Source organism: Antechinus flavipes, chromosome 3, assembly GCF_016432865.1.
Source record: "Antechinus flavipes isolate AdamAnt ecotype Samford, QLD, Australia chromosome 3, AdamAnt_v2, whole genome shotgun sequence".
Lineage (NCBI taxonomy): Eukaryota > Metazoa > Chordata > Mammalia > Dasyuromorphia > Dasyuridae > Antechinus > Antechinus flavipes.
This window is the reverse complement of record NC_067400.1, coordinates 580,807,465-580,828,613: the sequence shown is the minus strand read 5'-3', so window position 1 is coordinate 580,828,613 and position 21,149 is coordinate 580,807,465. Positions and strand designations below refer to the sequence as shown.

Below are 21,149 nucleotides of genomic sequence, written 5' to 3'. Positions count from 1 at the left end.
ACAAACCAGCAATCAAATTACCATCTTTGCTCTGGCATATGTCAATTATGATACCACAATTTAAATAGTCTGTCCGATTCAAAGAGCAGTTAGGTGGTGCAACATACAGGGTTCTGGAGTTGGAGGTAGGACGGCTCTGAGTTCAAATTTGACCTTAATTCAATAAACACACATTAAGCAGCTACAATGTACCAGGTACTGTACTAAGCACTCTTTAGTTGTATGACCCTAGCCAAGTCACTTCCTCAGTTTACTCATCTGTAAAATGGGAATAAAATTAATAGCACCTACTTCCTAGGATTCTTATCAAGATCAAATGAGTTAATACTTATAAAGTTAATACTTATAAATACTTATAAATAATATAAATAGTATATACTATAAATACTTGTATACACACATACACATAATATATATACACTATCTAAATGTCACTTGTTTTAATCTAAAGTCTTAATTAAAAAAAATAGCCTTTTATTTTTCCAAATACATGTGAAGATAGTTTTCAGCATTCACTTTGCAAAACTCTGTGTTCCAAAATTTTCTCCCTCCCTTCCATTCTTCCTTTTCCCCTAGACAGCAATCAATCTAATATAGGTAAAACCCTAAAATTAAAAAAAAAAATTAGTGCTTATGAGAGCAGTAATGATTTAATGTTATGTCTATATTTTATATAGTAATTAAATTAGTATCACTAAAATTTTTTAAAAAAATGAATACCACTGAAACACATGGAAGATCTGTTACCAAAACTCAATGGTATTTCTTTCACTGTCTATACAAACAGAACTGTTTAGTAGGTTAGTTGTGTCCAACTCTTTATGACCCTGTTGACTATATGTAGCACAGCAATGATGTCCATGGGGTTTTCTCGGTAGGGATACTGGAGTAAATTGCCATTTCTTTCTCCAGTAGAGTATCGAACAGGGTAAGTGACTTGTCCAGGATCACACAGCTTGTAAGTGATTCAGGTCAGATTTTAACTCGAGCCTTCTTGCCAGTATTCCATTCATTGAATCATCTAACTGCCTCATATATAAATAGAAACATGAAAGCAGATAAAACTTGGTTTTGTGCCCCACAGGGTGGCCATAAGCCCTAAGATTTGAGACAGTGACTGATCCCATGGGACACAAGAACACCTACATTGTCCCAAGAAATGCCAAGCATGAGAACTATTCCAACATCTAAGAATGAGTGTACCGTGGGCCAACCCCTTTCATTTATTTCATTCAAAACGCTACAAGAATGTTTTACAGAAAAGAGAGAGGCTCAAGGGCCTTGTGTGACACCATGGAGTCAGCATCAGAGGAAGATCTGGTCCCCGTTTTGTCTGGAGCTCCACTATAAGATCACTTAGTAGTTTCTTTCATTTAAAAAACAGAACAAAACAATAGAGGCACTCCAGCCATTATTCCCACCTTAAGGAGGCAGAAAGTGAGGCTCAGAGCAGTCACCTGCCTTGCCCATGGTTCTCACATGAGTTAAGTGGCAGAAGTAGCACTTGGAGTCAATGCTCCTGCCTCCTAATGGGTCATTTTTCACCGTCAACATCAGGATTCTAACTTTACTATTGAGTTTGGGAGACATGCTGAAGATCTCTTGTACAGACTCATTTCTGAAAAGGCAGATAGGGGCCTGCTGGACAGAACGAACAGCACAACATCCTTTATAAATTAAAAAGTTTATTTTTTCAGTTGTCAAAACATTCACATACAAAGAGGCACAGGATAGAAACCTAAAATTGTATCATTTGTTCTTTAATTGCACATTTTGAAATGGAATTTAACCACAAGTGACACGGTTCCATTTATGACATTTCAGATTAGAATGCAAACAAAAGCAAACCATCCATCCTATGGGTGTCACCAAGTGTCCTTTCCCATTGTCCTCCCTACCTCAAGGCAGCAAGGATCCCTCTAGGTTTGTTCCATGGGTCTGTCAGGCTGGAGAAGCAAGAACCAGAGACTATCCTGCTCTAGTCCTCTACGTGGGCAGATTTGGTCTTTGACATAGCACTGGCTCTACAGAGAGGGACAGTTCCCAGCACCCACAGGGCCACTCTTCTGACACAGCTGCATATCTCGGGATGGAGCTGCCGACCAGCTCCATTTCCATCCATTGTTTAGAATTACACCTGGAGCTCTCTAATGCTGCCATCATTGGGGGTTGCTGTAAGTCTAAGAAGTAAAGCTGGGACAGAACAGATGCCGTCCCCTTCTTGGTGAGAGGTGCTGCTCAATTCACAAACTCCTAGAGTGTCCAACATGGCCCCCTAGATAAAACCCCGCTCATTCAGTGCTACGTTTTACTGGGATACCCACTTCTGCAGACTCCTGCTTCCCCTTGAAGAAGTTTCTTTAACTAGAACACAGAGAAGGGGAGGGGCTGAGGAAAAGCTCCCCTAAATAATTTGGTGGTAACCACGTGTGTAAGGATGGGGAAGGCCTTTCTTTCATGAAGGGAAGTTAAGGCTTATAAATGAGAGGTACCTATTGGGAACATTGTCCTTTGATTAAGATGGATCAGAAAATGCCACCTTGGGCAAAGGAAGAGTGTAATTAATTTATTGCAATGATCAGATCTTAGAAGCAAAACTCAAAATAGTATAGTCTTGGGCACTGGTGTGGCGTGGACACAATGGCTCACTTGACTTCCTCTAGTTTGAGGGTCCAAACTTTCATCTTTAGAATATCTGGAGACAGCTGGGGCAGGTAAACCAAGAGGCCTTGATCCACCGAGGCTTGAGACCACTTCAGAAACCCTGGGACACCCAGCATACTCACCTAGAAATAAAGGGAAAGAAGACAAGCCATGACTTTATATGTGACCGGCTCTAAGGCTCTGAAACAGCAGCAAGGGATATTTGACATGATCTGGTCTGTTCTCCTTCTCAGACAGGTAAGGAGAGTGAGCCTCTGAAAGGGGTAGTCATCTGCCTGCAGGCTGCATGGGAAATTCATGGCTGATTCAAGAATTAAAATCATCTGCACACAAGAATGTACTAACTAAAAAGATAATAGCTACAAGTGATGTTATCTTGCTTGATCCTCAGAACAATTTTGAGAAAATGTTGTATTATTCTATATTTCACAAGAGGAAACTGAGGCTGACAGAGGGTTAGTGACTTGCCCAAGCTTACACAGTCATGAAGTGCGCAGGCAAGATTCACACACAGATCTTTCTGACTCATAAGTCTGATTCTCCACCTATTACACCATGTAGGAGCCTCCTAGGGGGAAGAGTTCTTTCCATCCCAGTAAACTAAGAACCATAATGGGAAATAGGAGAAAATCCTAGGAAATAGGAGAAAATTCCAGGGAAGGGGCTCTAGAGCAGTGGTGTCAGACTCAAACTGATCTCTGGGGGCTGCATATTGATTTAGAAAGCCACAGATATAGATTATCTTTGTTTTACTGTCTTTTTATTCACTGCAGGCAGCCCCATGAATCTGACAGCTTTGTTCCACAGGACTTTCCAGTGTTACAAATGGTGCTAAGGCCAGAGAGCTCTTTTTACGACACCGGTTACCCTACTTACTCTTGTGACATTTGTTGGGACAGGAGAGGTTAGCAGGAGCATTCCTTCCTGTGGCCAATCACTGTAGAAGACGTACACGACGGATTGCTTTAGGGTGAACCTGCAGAAGACAGCCAAACAGAAGCCTTTACCTTTCAACAAAACATCCACAAAGCACAGAATGGCCTCTCAAAAGTCCATGGCTGAGTCCATGACTTGGACTCAGAGTTCCTGTCTCATTCTTAGAACCTGGGAAATCCTTTTGAATTTAGGAGCTGGTAACATTCTTCTTCCACTTTCCTTTTTAAACATGGCCCTTCCTTCTCAAGCAATTTACCTGGCCACTTCAGCAGGTAAAAATAAGGTGGACACTCTGCAAGGATTTGCTGTCACTTGACAGAACACCCTGTGATCCTAGAGAGAGAGCTGCAAAGGGCTTCAGAGGCATTTGACAGAGGAAAAGGAAGCAGGGAGTTGGGATTTGCCAAAGGCTGCCTGGATCATAAGTTCCAGGTGGGATCTCAACCTAGGGAGTGTTGTGATTCCAGAGCCAGCATTTCATCCTGTTCCACAGCAATGAATGAGAGCACTATTTCACCAAATAACCCAATCATCTGGGGGGGAGGTGGGGAGGTAGAGGGGGAAGCCTGTAGAAGCATGGCATAAGATCTATTTGGACAAAAGATTTTTTTGTAGATTAAAAACAATAAATGGGTGTGAGTTGGAAGAGGGAAAGATATGGGGTCAGATAGGGATTCAAGCCCCTTTGAGTCTCAGTTTCTTCATTCTGAAAATGGAGATGATTCTTTTTATTATCCATCCATCCTATAGAAGGGCAAGGGATTAAAGCATGGTGTAAGTGTCAGAAATCATTGTCATCTTTCCAACTTTACTCCCATGTTCTTCTCCATGAATTGCTTTGAGCACTTGTCTCCTCATGGGAAAAGAGCAGCTGAAAGCAGAGTCCCTGACCAAGGGCACCTCATCTCATCCAATGACAATTTAGAGAAGGCCAAGAATAGCTCTTGGTTCACAATTTCCCCTTGAGCCAAAGATGCTCTCCAAAAGCCTAATGTGACTGGAAGTGATGAAGGTCCTGGGACTTTTAGACTGGAGACTAATGGAGCCTTGGAGACTGTTTAAGTCACTTGCCTTCATCCTCATTCCTCCTCCTCTCCCTCCTCTTTATACAGTTTTTGTAGAGTTAGGGCAAAGCTGACCTCAAATCCCCAGACCTCTTGACTTTCAGCCTGGCGTACTCTTCCTCCACATCCCCCTGCTTCTGACATATGTCTAGGATTATAGTCGCTGGCTGGGGTTGTCACTCACCTAGGACAAATTTGATCAAGGCGTATGTTAGAGCAGGAGCTCTGAACCTGGGATCCAGGTACCTCTGTGAAATGATTGCAAGGGATATGGAAACTCACAGGAATAAAAGGTATGCCTATTATAACATAATTGGATTCCTATGTAATTCCTGGTATCTTGTTATGCATTTAATAAAATGCATATCAAAATGTGCATTGTTATACATTTTCTGCACTGTTTTTGGAAGGGGTCCACAGATTTCACTGGATGGCCAAAACTGTCCACAGTACAAAGGCGACTAAGGGTTTCCGAGCAGAGCCAAAGATCATTAATTTGCTGAATCTCCAGACAGAAGGGTTTAACCTAAGAGAAATCAGAGACATCTGCAGATTGCTAGGCTCAGCATAGAAAGGAACACAGATGGGCTCTGCTGGACATGTGGTATACAGTAAGCCACATTTAGATACAACAGAGATCTTCATGTGGGATGGGACAAGAAAATCTAGAGACCTCCAAATGCAGAGGAAGGCAACTTACCACATGGGAATGGTGGTATTCTCCATTTGTACCCTCCATGGCTTAGAAGCATAGATCCCCTCCCCATTGATGCTCAGCCAGCTCCCCAAAGAAAGAAGCCTTTCTTGGAAGATGGGAGGAATAATCCCATCTTTTGTTGGCCCAACATTGAGCAGATAGTTGCCTCCAAAGCTTACAACAAAAATTAGTTCCTGGAATGAAGAAAGAAAGAAATAATCAAGTGTTTTCACCTATTAAATAACAGTAAGTAATGAATATACTTATTCATTAATAAGTATGAATGAATTATATGAATTCATTATGTAATGAATTCATTAATAAATAGGAATGAATATAAAGATAAACAACAGGATTTGGACAGGAGGGCACAGGGATCAGGAAAGGCTCCATGGAGAAGATGGTATTAGAGCTGGGAAAGAAGACTCTTAGAACCCCAAATTTCTGAGTAGGAACACAAAATTTCAGAGTTGGAACAAAGAATTTCAGAACAAGAAGAGTTCTTAGAACTTGCAATTTCAGAGCTAGGTTGAATACTCTTTCAACAGAGAATGTCAGACACCTCAGAGATGAGCTAGTCCAGTCTTCTAAGTGTACAGATGAGAAAGAAAACCTATGGAACAGATCCTGTAGCTGCGTTATCCCTCTCTCCACCCTGGTTTAGGAGACCAAAACTAAAGTAGATCTTACCAGGATGATTTCTGAATCAGTCATAACGTCACTGCTGTCCATGTCTCGCCGATACCCCCAGGATTTTTTATCAAGGGTGGTACACATCTCCCACTTGCGTTTTGGAATAGTCGTTGGCCTGTATTTGTCCTTACAGTTAATGTAGCCTCCGTGTTTACACCCAGTGTTTATGCCCCATCGATCATTAACCACAATTTGATCCTAAATAATGAAGAATAGAAGGATTGATTCACTATGGATGAAGCCCCATGGATTCCTAAGGCTATAGAATTGCAAAAGCAAATTTACTGGTTGTTCTTAATTGATTTTGCAATTTAAGAATATATTCTGCTAAGTAAAGCAAACAAATTCTATTCCTTCTCTGCTTTTAATAAAACAGGGATGCACAGCCCCATTATCCTAGCTATCTTCCTCTTGGCTTATCCTTGTCCCTTTTTTTTTTAAGCCAAGTTGTCCAGAACTGAAGAGGATCTTCCCAATGGTTCTGGAGAGGACCACACAGCAGGATTATTACTTCCCTATTCTTGGGAGCTCAGATCCCATTAACATTAGGCTTGGCAGCCCAAGATCCCATTAACATTCTTTTTTTTTTGCTCTCAAATCACATTGCTGACTCGTGTGAAACTGAGGGTCTCCTGAAATCTGCAGGTCCCCTTATATGAACCAATGCTGAGTGAAGTGAGCAAAACCAGGAGAACATCATACACAGCAAAAATAATATTATATGATGCTCAATTATTATAGACTTAGTCCTCGGCAATGCAGTGATCCAAGACAGTTCCAAAAGATTTGAGATGAAAAATGCCTTTTGCCTCCAGAGAGAGAACTATGGAGATTGAATGTGGAATAAAGCATAGAATTTTCACCTTTTTTTTTTTTTTTTTTTTTGGTTTGTTTGCTTTTTCTTTCTTGTGGTTTTTTTCCCCTTTTGGTCTGATTTTTCTTGTATAACACGACAAATCTGGAAATATGTATAACCTGTATCAGATTGCTTGCTTTATTGGGGAGGGGGAGATAAGGGACATGGGGAAAAATTATGGAACAAAAAAAATCTAACAAAAATGAATATTGAAAACTATGTTTACATGTATTTGGAAAAATAAAATTCTATTGAGGGAAAAAACACAGAATAACAAAGAGATCTGTAGGTCCTTTTCTGAACAACTGTTGTTTGTTCATCCCCTTCCGCAATCCCTTCCCCATCTTACACTGGTGAAGACAACATTTTGTACCCAAGTGAAGACTTGATATTCATCCGTATTCATTTCATCTTGTTAGATTTAGTCCAGTGCTTTAGTTTTATCAAGCTCCTTTTGGATCTGGTCATCCAGTGTGTTAGCTGTCCTTCCTAGCTTTCTTCTAAACCTGTTGGAACCCATTCCATGCATGATCACATATACCATCTTATATTATAATTGTCTGCATGTAATTTATTTTCTTATTAGACTATCTTATCAATAGAGTATGCATATAGTAGGCACTACATCACCGGCTTTAATGAAATTTATATTATTAGTTCTTGGCACAACCAGTAATCAAGGGCTATTCTGTGTGTCACTTGAGACTCCATGTTACGGAACAATTCTTTTCAACATTGCCAAGTTGTGTGAATGTATAGGAACTTGAATTTCTTACACTTCCTCCAGTCCCACAAAACATCCTATAGTAGCATGCTACATCCTGCCTTCCTCCAAGTTTCCTTAGTTCCCCTCCAGAATTTTTTTCTCTCTTGACCAGTCATGGAGGAGAAGGAAGGATAGGATTGGTTCCAGTCCCTAGCTCACTCAACCTTCTGCTGTCACAACCAGTCATTAACCAGTCACTGACCTTCACAGGGCTGTCATTGTACAGCCAGGCGAGGAACTCTGTGGAATTCCAGTAAGTGTCAGGGGCTTCCCAATCTCCATCAGACCAGATCAGATCAGGTTGATACCTGAAAGACACATGGAAGGATATGCTGGAGGAGACTTTACAATCTGGAGGAACAGTGGGGTCTAGGGGACCTAGCATTGGAATAGCAGGCAAAACACCCAGGTCCAGTTCTTATGGAAGCTCTTATGGAAAATCATGTAACCTCAGGCAAGAAATTTTGCAATTTAAGAATATATTCTACTAAGTAAAGCAAACAAATTCTATTCCTTCTCTGCTTTTAATAAAACAGGGATGCACATTATCCTAGCTATCTTCCTCTTGGCTTATCCTTGTCCCTTTTTTTTTTAAAGCCAAGTTGTCCAGAACTGAAGAGGATCTTCCCAATGGTTCTGGAGAGGACCACACAGCAGGATTATTACTTCCCTATTCTTGGGAGCTCAGATCCCATTAACATGAGGGGAAAAACACAGAAATTTTACTATTTGAACCTTACTTCTCTCATCTAAAACACTGGGACTAAACTATTCTCCTTGCCTCACAGTGTTAAAACCATAGATGTTAAAAATGGCCCTTGCAGAATAGCAGTATGGAGCAGTGATCAGAGAGTTCCCTTGGAGTCAGGAAGATCTGGGTTCAAGTCCTGACCCTGGACCAAACTGGCTATGTGGACTTATTCAGCTGCTTCAACTCTGAGGATCCTGACACTCTCTAAGAAGATGTGATCTGTCTTGGGAAACAAGCTCTTCCCTGACAGATCAATACACCAATGGAATTATATAGTTGTCAAAATAGGAGTGTGTATGTGTGTGTGTGCGCGTGCACGTGCATGCTTTGAAATTACAGAATGCTACTTCCTGAACCCATTTCCAGAATAGTGTTAGCTGGCTTACTCTAGCCCTTCACTTTATAGTTTATAATCTATTGCTCTCTTGAAAGTATAGGAGGACCTTGACTTTATCTCTTAATAAGGTTATTCTTGGAGCTCAGTGGACTGTTTCCTAAGAATATATTTTTGAAGCAACAACAACAACAAAAACAAAAAACAACCAAAAAACCCAACAACTGTTTGCACTCCACATTTCTTTAGCCCTATCAAGTTATAAAGTCCCACAAGATGGGAAATGTAATATAAATGTATCAATCCAATTTTAGAGAGAATAAAAACTGAAGGTCAGAGAGGTTCTTACCTGTTCACAAGATCAACCATTTCCGGCAGGATCTTGGTTTGGACAAAATTCTGAGTTGTGAAGTTATTTTCCTTGTCAAGTATATATAAGGGATTAAACCATTCCAGGAGTGAGTGGTACAATCCATAATGGATATTCCTAAAAAGATAAAATAGAAAACAAAAATTATCTCATGATTAATTTTTTAAAAATGGCTATTTTAAAAATAAAAATAGAAAGATCTAATATCACATAGTGTGGAACTCACAAATTGGGGATTAGAATAGAAAATAAATTTCAATTTTTTTTTCAGTGCCCAAATATTTGCTATAATGAGTTTCACTGCAGGAATTCAATTCATCAGTAACAAATACTTATAGAATTAATTTCAAGAGTTTTAAGATGTCACCAAAGAAATAGAGGTATCAAAATATCATTAGAGAATACCATTAGTAGCAATATTTGCCCCCTCAGTATAAAAGCCCTGTGCTCTGGAAGTAAGTTTGAACAGCAAGTTTACCAAGTCACATATTTTTTCCAATCTGTAAAACATCTGCATTCCTAGTCTTTCTTTCCTTTCCAGCTAAGGCTCTCATTCTAGTGCTTTCTATACTTTAAGAAAGTTCATTCACAAATGATTTTCAGCAGTTAAGAGGGGTATCCATCTTGAAAGGACCTAGAGTTTATGGTCCTTGCCCTCCATTAAGTTTAAATTTTGTTGTGTTCAATAATGTGAAGTTTTCTTAGCAAAGATACTGGAATAACAGTAGTTATTAAAATAATAATAAGACCATATCACCCCACTCCATCCCCAAAGGAGAGGGGAAGGAAGTCTAAGTGCCTCTCTTTTGGAGGTGGAGTAAGGTGATATGGTCCCATGAGAGCAAAACTATTTTCATAATAACAACAAGATATTTAAATTTTTATTTTAATAACTACTGTTAGATAAAACTCACGAACAAGACAAAATAATCCACATAAACAAAAACTCTTTTTTTTGGGGGGGGGGGAGGGGGTCATGAGTATAAAGGGGTCCTGAAACCACAGTGTGTTATGTTAGATCCAGATCTTAAGTTGGGTGTTGCTAATGCTGCTAGGAACAGTTACTCAAACTCAGAAGGAGGAAGTCCTGTTCCCACCACCAACTCAAATTCTAATTTTTCTTTAGTTCAGGAGAAAGAGAAAGATGAGAAGTATTAGGAATGGGGTGGTATATTATGGCAAAACTTGGAGAGGAATACATGAATGGATGGGCTAATGATGGGAGATAGCCTGAGCAGAATCAAAGGACTGAATACTTGAGCAATTTTTTAATCCAAGCCATTCAGGACAAGAAACTCTACTATTACACAGCTAACAAGTGGTCAGTTGGATTTTGATGAAAGACCTTTGAGGAGAGGTCACCCATCTTGTAGAAGGCAACCGATTCCACTTAAGACTGCATTAACTGTATTGGCCACCATTTCACACTGCTGACGTCAAGTGAGCATTATTAGTGTTCAGTCATTTCAGAAATGTCTGACTTTTTGTGACCCCATTTATGGTTTTCTTGGCAAAGATCTGGAGTGGGTTGCCATTTCCTTCTCCAGCTCATTCTACAGCTGAGGAACCTGAGGTAAAGAGGGATAAGTTACCCCAAAGAGATACTAAAGAAGGGAAAGGGACCTATATGTGCCAAAATGTTTGTGGCAGCCCTGTTTGTAGTGGCTAGAAGCTGGAAAATGAATGGATGCCCATCAATTGGAGAATGGTTGAGTAAATTGTGGCATATGAACGTTATGGAATATTATTGTTCTGTAAGTAATGACCAGCAGGATGAATACAGAGAGGACTGGCGAGACTTACATGAACTGATACTAAGTGAAATGAGCAGAACCAGGAGATCATTATATACCCCAACAATGATACTGTTTGAGGATGTATTCTGATGGAAGTGGATCTCTTCGATAAAGAGAGCTAATTCAGTTTCAATTGATCAAAGATGGGCAGAAGCAGCTACACCCAAAAAAAGAACACTGGGAAATGAATATAAACTGCTTGCATTTTGTTTTTCTTCCCGGGTTATTTATACCTTTTGAATCCAATTCTCCCTGTGCAACAAGAGAACTGTTCGGTTCTGCACACATATATTGTATCTAGGATATACTGTAACCTATTCAACATGTAAAGGACTGCTTGCCATCTGGGGGAGGGGGTAGGGGGAGGGAGGGGAAAAATAGGAACAGAAGTGAGTGCAAGGGATAATGCTGTAAAAAATTACTCTGGCATGGGTTCTATCAATAAAAAGTTATTAAAAAAAAAAAAAAAAGAGGGATGAGTAATTTGCTCTGGGTCACACAGCTAGGGAGTGTCTGAGGTCAGAGATGACTTCAGACTTGTCTCCAGACTATTCACTGTATCTCACTGTATCACCTAGCTGCCAGTCTACGCAATGGCCAAATCTTTTTCAGAACTATTGAGAACCATGCCTCCAAACATGTCCTCAAAAGTAGGATCTGAGAAGCCTTCAATAAATGCTCAGTGATAAGGAGACTATTCCACAGTTATGTGGGAAAGCCAAGGGGAGGGGCCAAGCTGAGGAGATCTGCAAGTGGTTAAATACCAGCAAAGGGGAGTCCAAGGGTAATAAAGATCAACCACACTTACTTCTGTTGGAGGAAAGCTCCCAATTCACCCACTAGATCTCGGTGGGGCCCTATATCCATAGAATTCCAATTCCAAGATGTACTGCTGGGCCAGAGTGTATAGCCTTCATGATGTTTGCTGGTCAGGACCACGTACCTGTGGAAATCGAAATCACACTGTCAATCCTGTCTTCCTGTTCTGATTCTGACATATTTACCCATCTGTGTACATATTGCCTTGGTGAAATGTAAACTTTTTGAAGGAGGGAGCTATTTTTGGTTTATATCTCCAGGGCCTGGCACACAAAAGGTACTTAATAAATGCTTAGTAAATTAAATGTAAATAAAAGAAGAGGCCACCAACAATTTCTGTGTCTAGGTCTTCTTTTCTGCATGTCAATAAAGTTGTCTCCCCCAGTCACTGAAGTAGCTGGCCTTCCGAGATGGCCTGATAAGCTTTGTTAATATCCGTGTGTGTGTGTTACTGTTAAACTGATTTGCTTGGAGTATGTCCCTCAGCTTACTTCTATTAAACTAACAGGGGATAGAACTGAGTGTTCACCAGCTCTTCCTTTCTCCCCACAGTTGCCACCTGTTCTTTTTAACATTTTATCTACACTTGAAAAGACAGAGGAGTCGAGAGTTGGCAGTTCCTGTTTTTCTCAGTAGAAAAGAGAATGTGGGAAGGCAATATGGTAAGCTGGGAAGAACTCTGGACATCAGCTGTTCATTCTGGGAGTAGCTGTCTTTAATTCTGATTTTGGACAAGTTCCATAACTTTATAGGGCCCTAATTTTTTCCTTCATAAAAGGAGGATGGTCTAGCTAGCCCTGGAACCTCCTCCCTCACCTCTATGAGAACAAGACCAACCTGAATATAAGTAGGGAACCGAAGCATGAGTAGTAGAGGAAAACCGGCTTTTTTGATTTTCTTTTCAAAAAGTCTTATGGTGGAAGATACTGGAGCAACTGGAGATCCTACACATTTATTCCACTAAACAAGAGGTTCTTAATCTGGACTTTGTGAACTCCAGTTTTTAAAAAATAAATTTGACAAATGTATTTCAATAATAGGTCTACTTTACAATATTATTTTATGAATCTAAAAAAGATTATTGTAAGAAATTCATAAACTTTATCAGACTGCCAAAGGGTCCAGAATGCAAAAAAGGTAAAAAAACCCCAAAAACAACCCTCTTTAAACCCATGTGCGATTGACAACAGTTGATATTTATAAATTGATTTAAAGCTTCAAAATGCTATTATGTACATCTTTCCATGAATACTATTAGATGACATTCCCATTTCAGAGTACAGATGAAGAAACTAAGGCACAAAAGCAATGACTTGGTGAGGTACATAGAGCTTAGGAACCTAGGTCTGAGATATCCCCCCTCTACTCTCAATCCTCCACTCCCCAGTCCCGCATTTTACCTATCAGGTCATATTGTCTCTCTGGAGAAGAGACAAAAACAGTAGAAAAATGTTTGGATACCTGGGTATAAATATCGGAGTTGGAACTTAAGAAAGCCATTTAACTCCTATAGGCCTCTGTTTTTTCATCCCTTTTTTAAAAATTAAAGCTGTTTATTTTCAAAACACATGCATAGTTTTCAACATTCACTTGCAAAATCTTATGTTCCAAATTTTTTCCTCCTTTCCCCCAGAAGGCAAACAATCAATATATGTTAAATATGTGCAGTTTTTCTATACATATACATATTTTGTGCTTATTGTGCTGCATAAGAAAAATCAGATCAAAAAGGAAAAAAAATGAGAAAGAAAACAAAAAGCAAGCAAACTACAACAAAAAAGGTGAAAATATTATGTTGTGATCCACACTCAGTGTCCACTGTCATCTCTTTTTTTTTTTTAAATAACTTTTTATTGATAGAACCCATGCCTGGGTAATTTTTTAACAGCATTATCCCTTGCATTCACTTCTGTTCCGATTTTTCCTCTCCTTTCCTCCACCCCTTCCCCCAGATGGCAAGCAGTCCTTTACATGTTGAATAGGTTACAGTATATCCTAGATACAATATAAGTGTGCAGAACCGAACAGTTCTCTTGTTGCACAGGGAGAATTGAATTCAGAAGGTATAAATAACCCGGGAAGAAAAACAAAAATGCAAGCAGTTTATATTCATTTCCCAGTGTTCTTTCTTTGGGTGTAGCTGCTTCTGTCCATCTTTGATCAATTGAAACTGAATTAGCTCTCTTTATCAAAGAGATCCACTTCCATCAGAATACATCCTCAAACAGTATCATTGTTGAGGTATATAATGATCTCCTGGTTCTGCTCATTTCACTTAGCATCAGTTCATGTAAGTCTCGCCAGTCCTCTCTGTATTCATCCTGCTGGTCATTCCTTTTTTTTTTTTTTTTAAGATTGAAACATACTTTCACTTTATTTTTTTCACAGCTTTTCTTTTTCTTTTTTTTTTTTTGTTTGTATCTTTGATAATTTGACTAACATGGAAATGTGTTTTGCATGATTACACATGTATAAACTATATCAAATTGCTTTCCCTCTCAGTGTGAGAGTGGGGAGAGAATTTGGAACTCAAAGTTTTTTTAAATGATTGTTAAAATTATTTTTACATATAATTTGGGGAAAATCAATCAAATATAATATTATTCAAGAAAAAATTTTTAAAAATCAAGCATTCCTCACATGTTATGAACTCAAAGTCCTTTACTATCCTGGTTCCTTTTCTCATTGAAACTTTGCTCAGAGCCCCTACCTTGCTCTTGGGTAGGTTTGCCTCTGTCAGCCTGCCCAACCAAGATGCAGCCAGAGCTTGTTCTGGGACACCAAGGAATCCTTACTAAACTGTGGTACCCAGAACTCAATATAATATTCCAAATGTAATGATGAGGGTAAATTTCTGTTAAGACTACCACATTCTTATTCCTGGAAGCCCCACCCTTCTTATGAAGCCCAACTTTGTATTACCTTTTTCTGGCTATCATATTACCTATGGATTCATATTAAGCTTGCATGGAAATCCCCAAAGTCAGACAAATGACTTTCTAACTATTCCTTCCCTATTTTGTTCTTGGGAAGTCTTTTTTTTTTACAAGTGTGCATCTTTATTTTTTATTTTATTTTTTTAATTTTTTATTTAATAATTACTTTATATTGACAGAATCCATGCCAGGGTAATTTTTTTTTTTTAACAACATTATCCCTTGCACTCGTTTCTGTTCCGATTTTTTTTCCCCCTCCTTCCCTCCACCCCCTCCCCTAGATGGCAAGCAGTCCTTTATATGTTGGATATGTTGCAGTATATCCTAGATACAATATATGTTTGCAGAACTGAACAGTTCTCTTGTTGCACAGGGAGAATTGAATTCAGAAGGTATAAATAACCCGGGAAGAAAAATAAAAATGCAAGCAGTTTATATTCATTTCCCAGTGTTCTTTCTTTGGGTGTAGCTGCTTCTGTCCATCTTTGATCAATTGAAACTGAATTAGCTCTCTTTATCGAAGAGATCCACTTCCATCAGAATACATCCTCAAACAGTATCATTGTTGAGGTATATAATGATCTCCTGGTTCTGCTCATTTCACTTAGCATCAGTTCATGTAAGTCTCGCCAGTCCTCTCTGTATTCATCCTGCTGGTCATTCCTTACAGAACAATAATATTTCATACAGAACAATAATATTCCATAACGGTCATATACCACAATTTACTTAACCATTCTCCAATTGATGGGCATCCATTCATTTTCCAGCTTCTAGCCACTACAAACAGGGCCACCACAAACATTTTGGCACATACAGGTCCCTTTCCCTTCTTTAGTATCTCTTTGGGGTATAAGCCCAGTAGAAACACTGCTGGATCAAAGGGTATGCACAGTTTGATAACTTTTTGAGTATAGTTCCAAATTGCTCTCCAGAATGACTGGATCCATTCACAACTCCACAAACAATATATCAGTGTCCCTGGGGAAACTGAATTCTTTTTTTTTTTTTTTACAAGTGTGCATCTTTATTTTTTATTTTATTTTTTTTTTTAATTTTTATTTAATAATTACATTATATTGACACTCATTTCTGTTCCGATTTTTTTTTTCCCCTCCCTCCCTCCACCCCCTCCCCTAGATGGCAAGCAGTCCTTTATATGTTGGATATGTTGCAGTATATCCTAGATACAATATATGTTTGCAGAACCGAACAGTTCTCTTGTTGCGTAGGGAGAATTGGATTCAGAAGGTATAAATAATCCGGGAAGAAAAACAAAAATGCAGATAGTTCACATTCGAAACTGAATTCTTGAATGTGGAAGTTGAACAGTTAGAATTTCAAGATCAAGGATTTGTAGCTGAGTTGGGATTTTTATAGTTTGAAGAACTGAGAAATAAAATCAATATGTATTTTTTTTTTTTTTGTTAAAATGGGGGATTTTTTTGTATCCTTAGTATAACTAGCTTCAGCTTAGAGACTTCCAAGAATAGGGAACTTACTAATGGGGTGGCCTGTTACTTGTCTGCACAGTTATGAATCAACAGGAGGTCATTTTCCTGGTGTTAAGCATAAATGGATCCCTTTGCAACTTCTACCCTCCTAGAGATGGGCCTTCAGACAAACCAAAGAAGTCTGTGATCCACAAGCTACCCCATCATATAGTTCAAGAAATCCATCTGCCCCAGTGTCCTCCTCTTCTCTTCTCTAAGCTGAACATGCCCAATTAAGCTCTTTCAACTAATCCACATATGAATGAGCTCAAAGCCTTGTACTCTCCTGGCTGCCCTCATTAACACTTTCCAGTTTCTCCACATCCAATGTGAGCTTTCCAACAATCTTAAGGTAGGTTCTATTATTATCCCATTCTACAGCATAGCAAACTAGAGTTCAGAGACTGAGGAACTTGCTGGCTTTCTGACCTTAGATAAATTACTTTTCTGACAATCAATAAACATTTATTAAGTACCTACTATGTGTTAGGCATATTAAGTTAAGCATTAAGAATACAAAAAAGAGCAAAAGACACCCTGCCATTTAGGAGCTTATAGTTTTATGGAAAAGACAACATGGAAATAACTATGTACAACTATAAATAGGATATCTAGGAGCTAATCACAGAGGAAGGTGCTATCATATGATTCAGGGGAATCAGAAAAGGCTGCTCAGGTTCTTCTTGGATCACAAGATGGGCTTGGACTGGTTAAGTCCCTAAGATCCCCTGTGGCTCCCATGACTCTGTAACTCAAAGATGTGGACAGCATCAACTTCTGCTACTGGAAAGAAAATGTCCAGCTTTCTTGTGCAGAAGCGAAACCCTCATTCTTCTTTGGCAAAGGAACAAAGAACTAGGATAAGAAGGGGAAGTGGAGCAGGATTGAGAAAGGGAGGTGTCCAGATGGGCCAAAATAGAGAAGTCTGGTGGGAGTGGGGGAGGAAGAAAAAAAAGGAATGATATGAAAGCTGTAGTCTAGGGAGGCCAGTTTACAAAGGCCTCTAGATTCATTACCTAACTTGAAACTTCAAGTAACTATCAGGTTGCTGCCCCCAGGAAAACTGGGACATTGATGCATTGTTGGTGGAGTTGTAAACGGATCCAACCATTCTGGAGAGCAATTTGGAACAATGCTCAAAAAGTTATCAAACTGTGTATACCCTTTTATCCAGCAGTGGTACTACTGGGTTTATATCCCAAAGAAATATTCAAGAAGGGAAAGGGACCTGTATGTGCAAAAATGTTTGTGGCAGCCCTGTTTGTAATGGCTAGAAACTGGAAATTGGATGGATACTTATCAATTGGAGAATGGCTGGGTAAATTGTGGCATATGAATGTTATGGAATATTATTGTTCTGTAAGATATGACCAGCGGGATGAATACAGAGAGCCTTGGAGAGACTTACATGAACTGATGTTAAATGAAATGAGCAGAACCAGGAGATCATTATACACTTCAACAACAATATTATATGAGTATAAATTCTGATGGAAGTGGATTTCTTCGGCAATGAGAAGATCCAATTCAGTTCCAATTGATCAGTGATGAACAGAACCAGCTACACCCAGAGAAAGAACACTAGGAAATGAATGTGGACTGCTTGCATTTTTGTTTTTCTTCCCAGGTTATTTTTACCTTCTGAATCCAATTTTTCTTGTGCAACAAGAGAACTGTATAAATATGTACACATATATTGTATTTAAGATATACTTTAACATGTTTAACATGTATAAGATTTCTTGCCATCCAGCGGAGGGGGTGGAGGGAGGGAAGGAAAAAGCTGGAACAGAAGTGAGTGCAAGAACAATGTTGAAAAATTACCCATGCATATGTTCTGTCAATAAAATGCTATAATAACAAAAAACTATCAGGTTGATATGCACTTGAAGTATTACTTCTGGAGTGTGTAAGATACTGTGGTTTTTTTCCTCACTGGTAAAATAAGTGGGTGAAAGATTACCCAGGAACTGATTCCTTCCAGTTCTATATCTAGAAGAGATTCTGAGACTAAGAGGTAGACTGCTCACACGGGGACTGAGAGCCAAGATTCTCCAGCTCTCCTTATTCAATTAAAGTGCCTTTTTGATTGTTTTAATTGTCCCCAAGCTATTTTCTAACCAGATCTTAGGTGAATAATTAGAAGAAACTGGATACTGAGAAAGGAGCACCAAGCAGCTACACCCAAAGAAAGAACACTGGGAAATGAATATAAACTGCTCGCATTTTTGTTTTTCTTCCTAGGTTATTTATACCTTCTGAATTCAATTCTCCCTGTGCAACAAGAAAACTGTTCGGTTCTGCACACATATATTGTATCTAGGATATACTGTAACCTATTCAACATGTAAAGGACTGCTTGCCATTTGGGGGAGGAGGTGGAGGGAGGGAGGGGAAAAATCGGAACAGAAGTGAGTGCAAGGGATAATGCTGTAAAAAATTACCTTGGCATGGGTTCTATCAATAAAAACTTATTTAAAAAAAAAGAAAGAAAGAAAGAAAGAAAGGAGCACCAAGGAACACTGAAGACCAGTTTCTAGCTCAGCCATTTCCTAGCCATGTCAAGAGTCTGGGGCTACTCTCCTTTCTCTAACCTCAATTGCCTCATTTGTCAAATGGGGACAATGATCCTTTACCATTACATGGGGGTGTTGTGGGCAACAACTCCATTTTATCAATGTGAGCTCTTTTTTTTAATGCCTATTGAGGGAGAGTTAGATTGTAGATGTTCAGTTGTTTTCAATTGTGCCCAACTCTTTGTGACTCTTAGGAGTTTTCTTGGCAAAGGTACTAGAGTAGTTTGTCATTTATTTCTCCAGATCATTTTACAGATGAGGAAAGTGAAGCAAACAGGGTTAAGTGACCTGCTCAGGATCACACAGCTAGTAAGTGCCTGAGGCTGTATTTGAACTCAGGAAGGTCAGTCTTCCTGATTCAGGCAAACAATCTATCCTTTGTGTCACCCACTGCCCAAACATGATTGTAAAATGAATCACTTCTCACCTCTGTCCCTAATTATCTTGCAAGTCTAGACGATCTTGTCATCTAATCAATGTTCATTGCCCTGCTTGCCCTTACCAGGATTAGCCCACCTAAAACCTGGAGCACCAGAGATCTTACCCATCTACACTATTTTGGGATTCCAAAAGTGAATATACTCAGTTTTAATAGAAGCTGAATTACACATGAGCTCCTCTATATCAGTATCCCTAGGGCAGAGCACAGAGCCCAGCAGCACCTAAGAAGAACTGCATAAATGCTCGATGATTCAAGATATTTATTAATTGCCACAAGACATGCCAAAGTTATAAGGGCTGGGGATACAAAGAAAGACAAAAACAATCCCTAGCCTAAGGAGCTAACAATCTAAAGAGGAAGGCAATCTATGATATATGCATAACTTTAAGGGCCCTCAGAGGCCATTTAATCCAACCTCTCTCTCTCTCTCTTTTTTTTAAATAGGTGAGGAAAGCAAGTCCCAGAAAGGAAGTTACATGCCAAAGGTGACGCAGGTAAACCCAACCCATTCATTTTACAGATGAGGAAAGTGAGGGTCAGAGAGGTTAAGGCTCTAATCATTAGTAGGTATCTACTATGTGTGGGCTATTCACTACTCAAAAACAATCAGTGAAGCAATCCCTACTCCCAAGGAGTTTTCATTCTAACTCGTTTGCCATTCAGTCATGTCCTGACCCAATGTGGGTTTTCATGGCAGGGATCCTGGAGTGATTTGCCATTTCCTTTGACAGATGGGGAAACTGCGGCAAATAGGGTGAAGTGACTTGCCCTCGGTCACACAGCTAGTGCGGGTCTGAGCCTGAATTTGACCTCAGAAAGGTGAGCCTTCCTGACTTCGGGCCCGGTGCTCTCTATCCCCTGGGCCCACTAGCTGCCCCTTCTCTCACTGTAGGCTCTGGAAGGATGCCTGTTGCTGCCAAGGCAGCAGCTCTGCTCCCTCCAAGCGGTGACAAAGTCCTGGTCTCGGGAGTCGGAGAGCCCGAGGTTACAGTTACTAGCCCTCCGTGCCTGGCACAATCAGTAAACATCTGGGATACCAAACAACAGCTACCCCCGAGGGTGGGCGGCACGGCGGCCCCGAGGCTCCGCCTTTCAGTTTCCTCACCTGGCCCCCGACGCCTCGAAGAGCTCGGCCCACTTCTTGGGCTCGTAGAAGCTGGCCCGGAACTGGGGGGCGAAGTCAGCATAAGAGAAGCCCGGAGGGTAGTTCTGGCGCATGAAGTCTTCGTACTTGGATTCATGCTGGCCCTGCCAGCTCCACCAGAACCACTCGCTGCCCCAGGCTGGCACCGAATACACGCCCCAGTGCAAGAACACGCCGAACTTGGCCTCGTCGTACCAGGAGGGCAGCGGGCGCGCGTCCAGGCTCTCCCAGTCCGGGGTATAGCGAGGCGAGGCCGAGGCCGAGATCGCCAGCAGGAGCAGGGGCAGCTGTAGCCACCCGCAGCACCGCTGGGGCGTCCAGGCCGCAGTAGCTACCATCCTGGGGAGCGCAGTCAGTGCGGCGAGCGGCCTCAGCTGGGAGCACTAGGTCCCATCCTGGTTCGCGGGCTCCGCCTCTCCGACGCGCTGATTGGCCATCGAGAAAGGAGGAGGCGGGTTTACCCAGCATCCTAAACAACGCCCGAAGGCCTTTGAGAATTCCCCCCCCCACATGTTGGCGCCCCCTGGCGTCCCAGGAGGGGAAGCGGGGACAAGTCTCGTGGATATGGCATTAGTTAACAGGGCATAGAGAACAGCGCTCTGGATTTAAGAGTGAGGTCTGGACTCGAATTTCAGAGACTCTGGGCCAAGGCTTTTCACCTCCCTGGGCTTCTTTTCTCCCATGTAAATGGAGGCGGCCGGTCCATTTTCTGTGGAGGGGCGGTCTCGCCCGGCCTCACCCGGCGCCCGACGCCTCCCAAGAGCTTTGCCCACTGCTTGGGCAAGGAGAACGCGGCCTCGAACTAGGACCAA

General features: G+C 40.6%; 1 protein-coding gene across 1 annotated transcript; it reads right to left on the bottom strand.

The window, feature by feature from the left end:
• Positions 1-1,668: 1,668 nt before the first annotated feature.
• Positions 1,669-20,774, bottom strand: FUCA1 (alpha-L-fucosidase 1). Its single transcript, XM_051988235.1, has 8 exons — positions 20,299-20,774; positions 11,736-11,870; positions 9,111-9,248; positions 7,879-7,984; positions 6,052-6,252; positions 5,365-5,555; positions 3,541-3,640; positions 1,669-2,786 (listed from the first exon to the last, which is right to left on the bottom strand). Exons 1-8 carry the CDS (start codon positions 20,673-20,675, stop codon positions 2,646-2,648), a joined length of 1,389 nt encoding a protein of 462 aa, XP_051844195.1. The 5' UTR covers positions 20,676-20,774; the 3' UTR covers positions 1,669-2,645.
• Between the last annotated feature and the right edge of the window lie 375 nt (positions 20,775-21,149).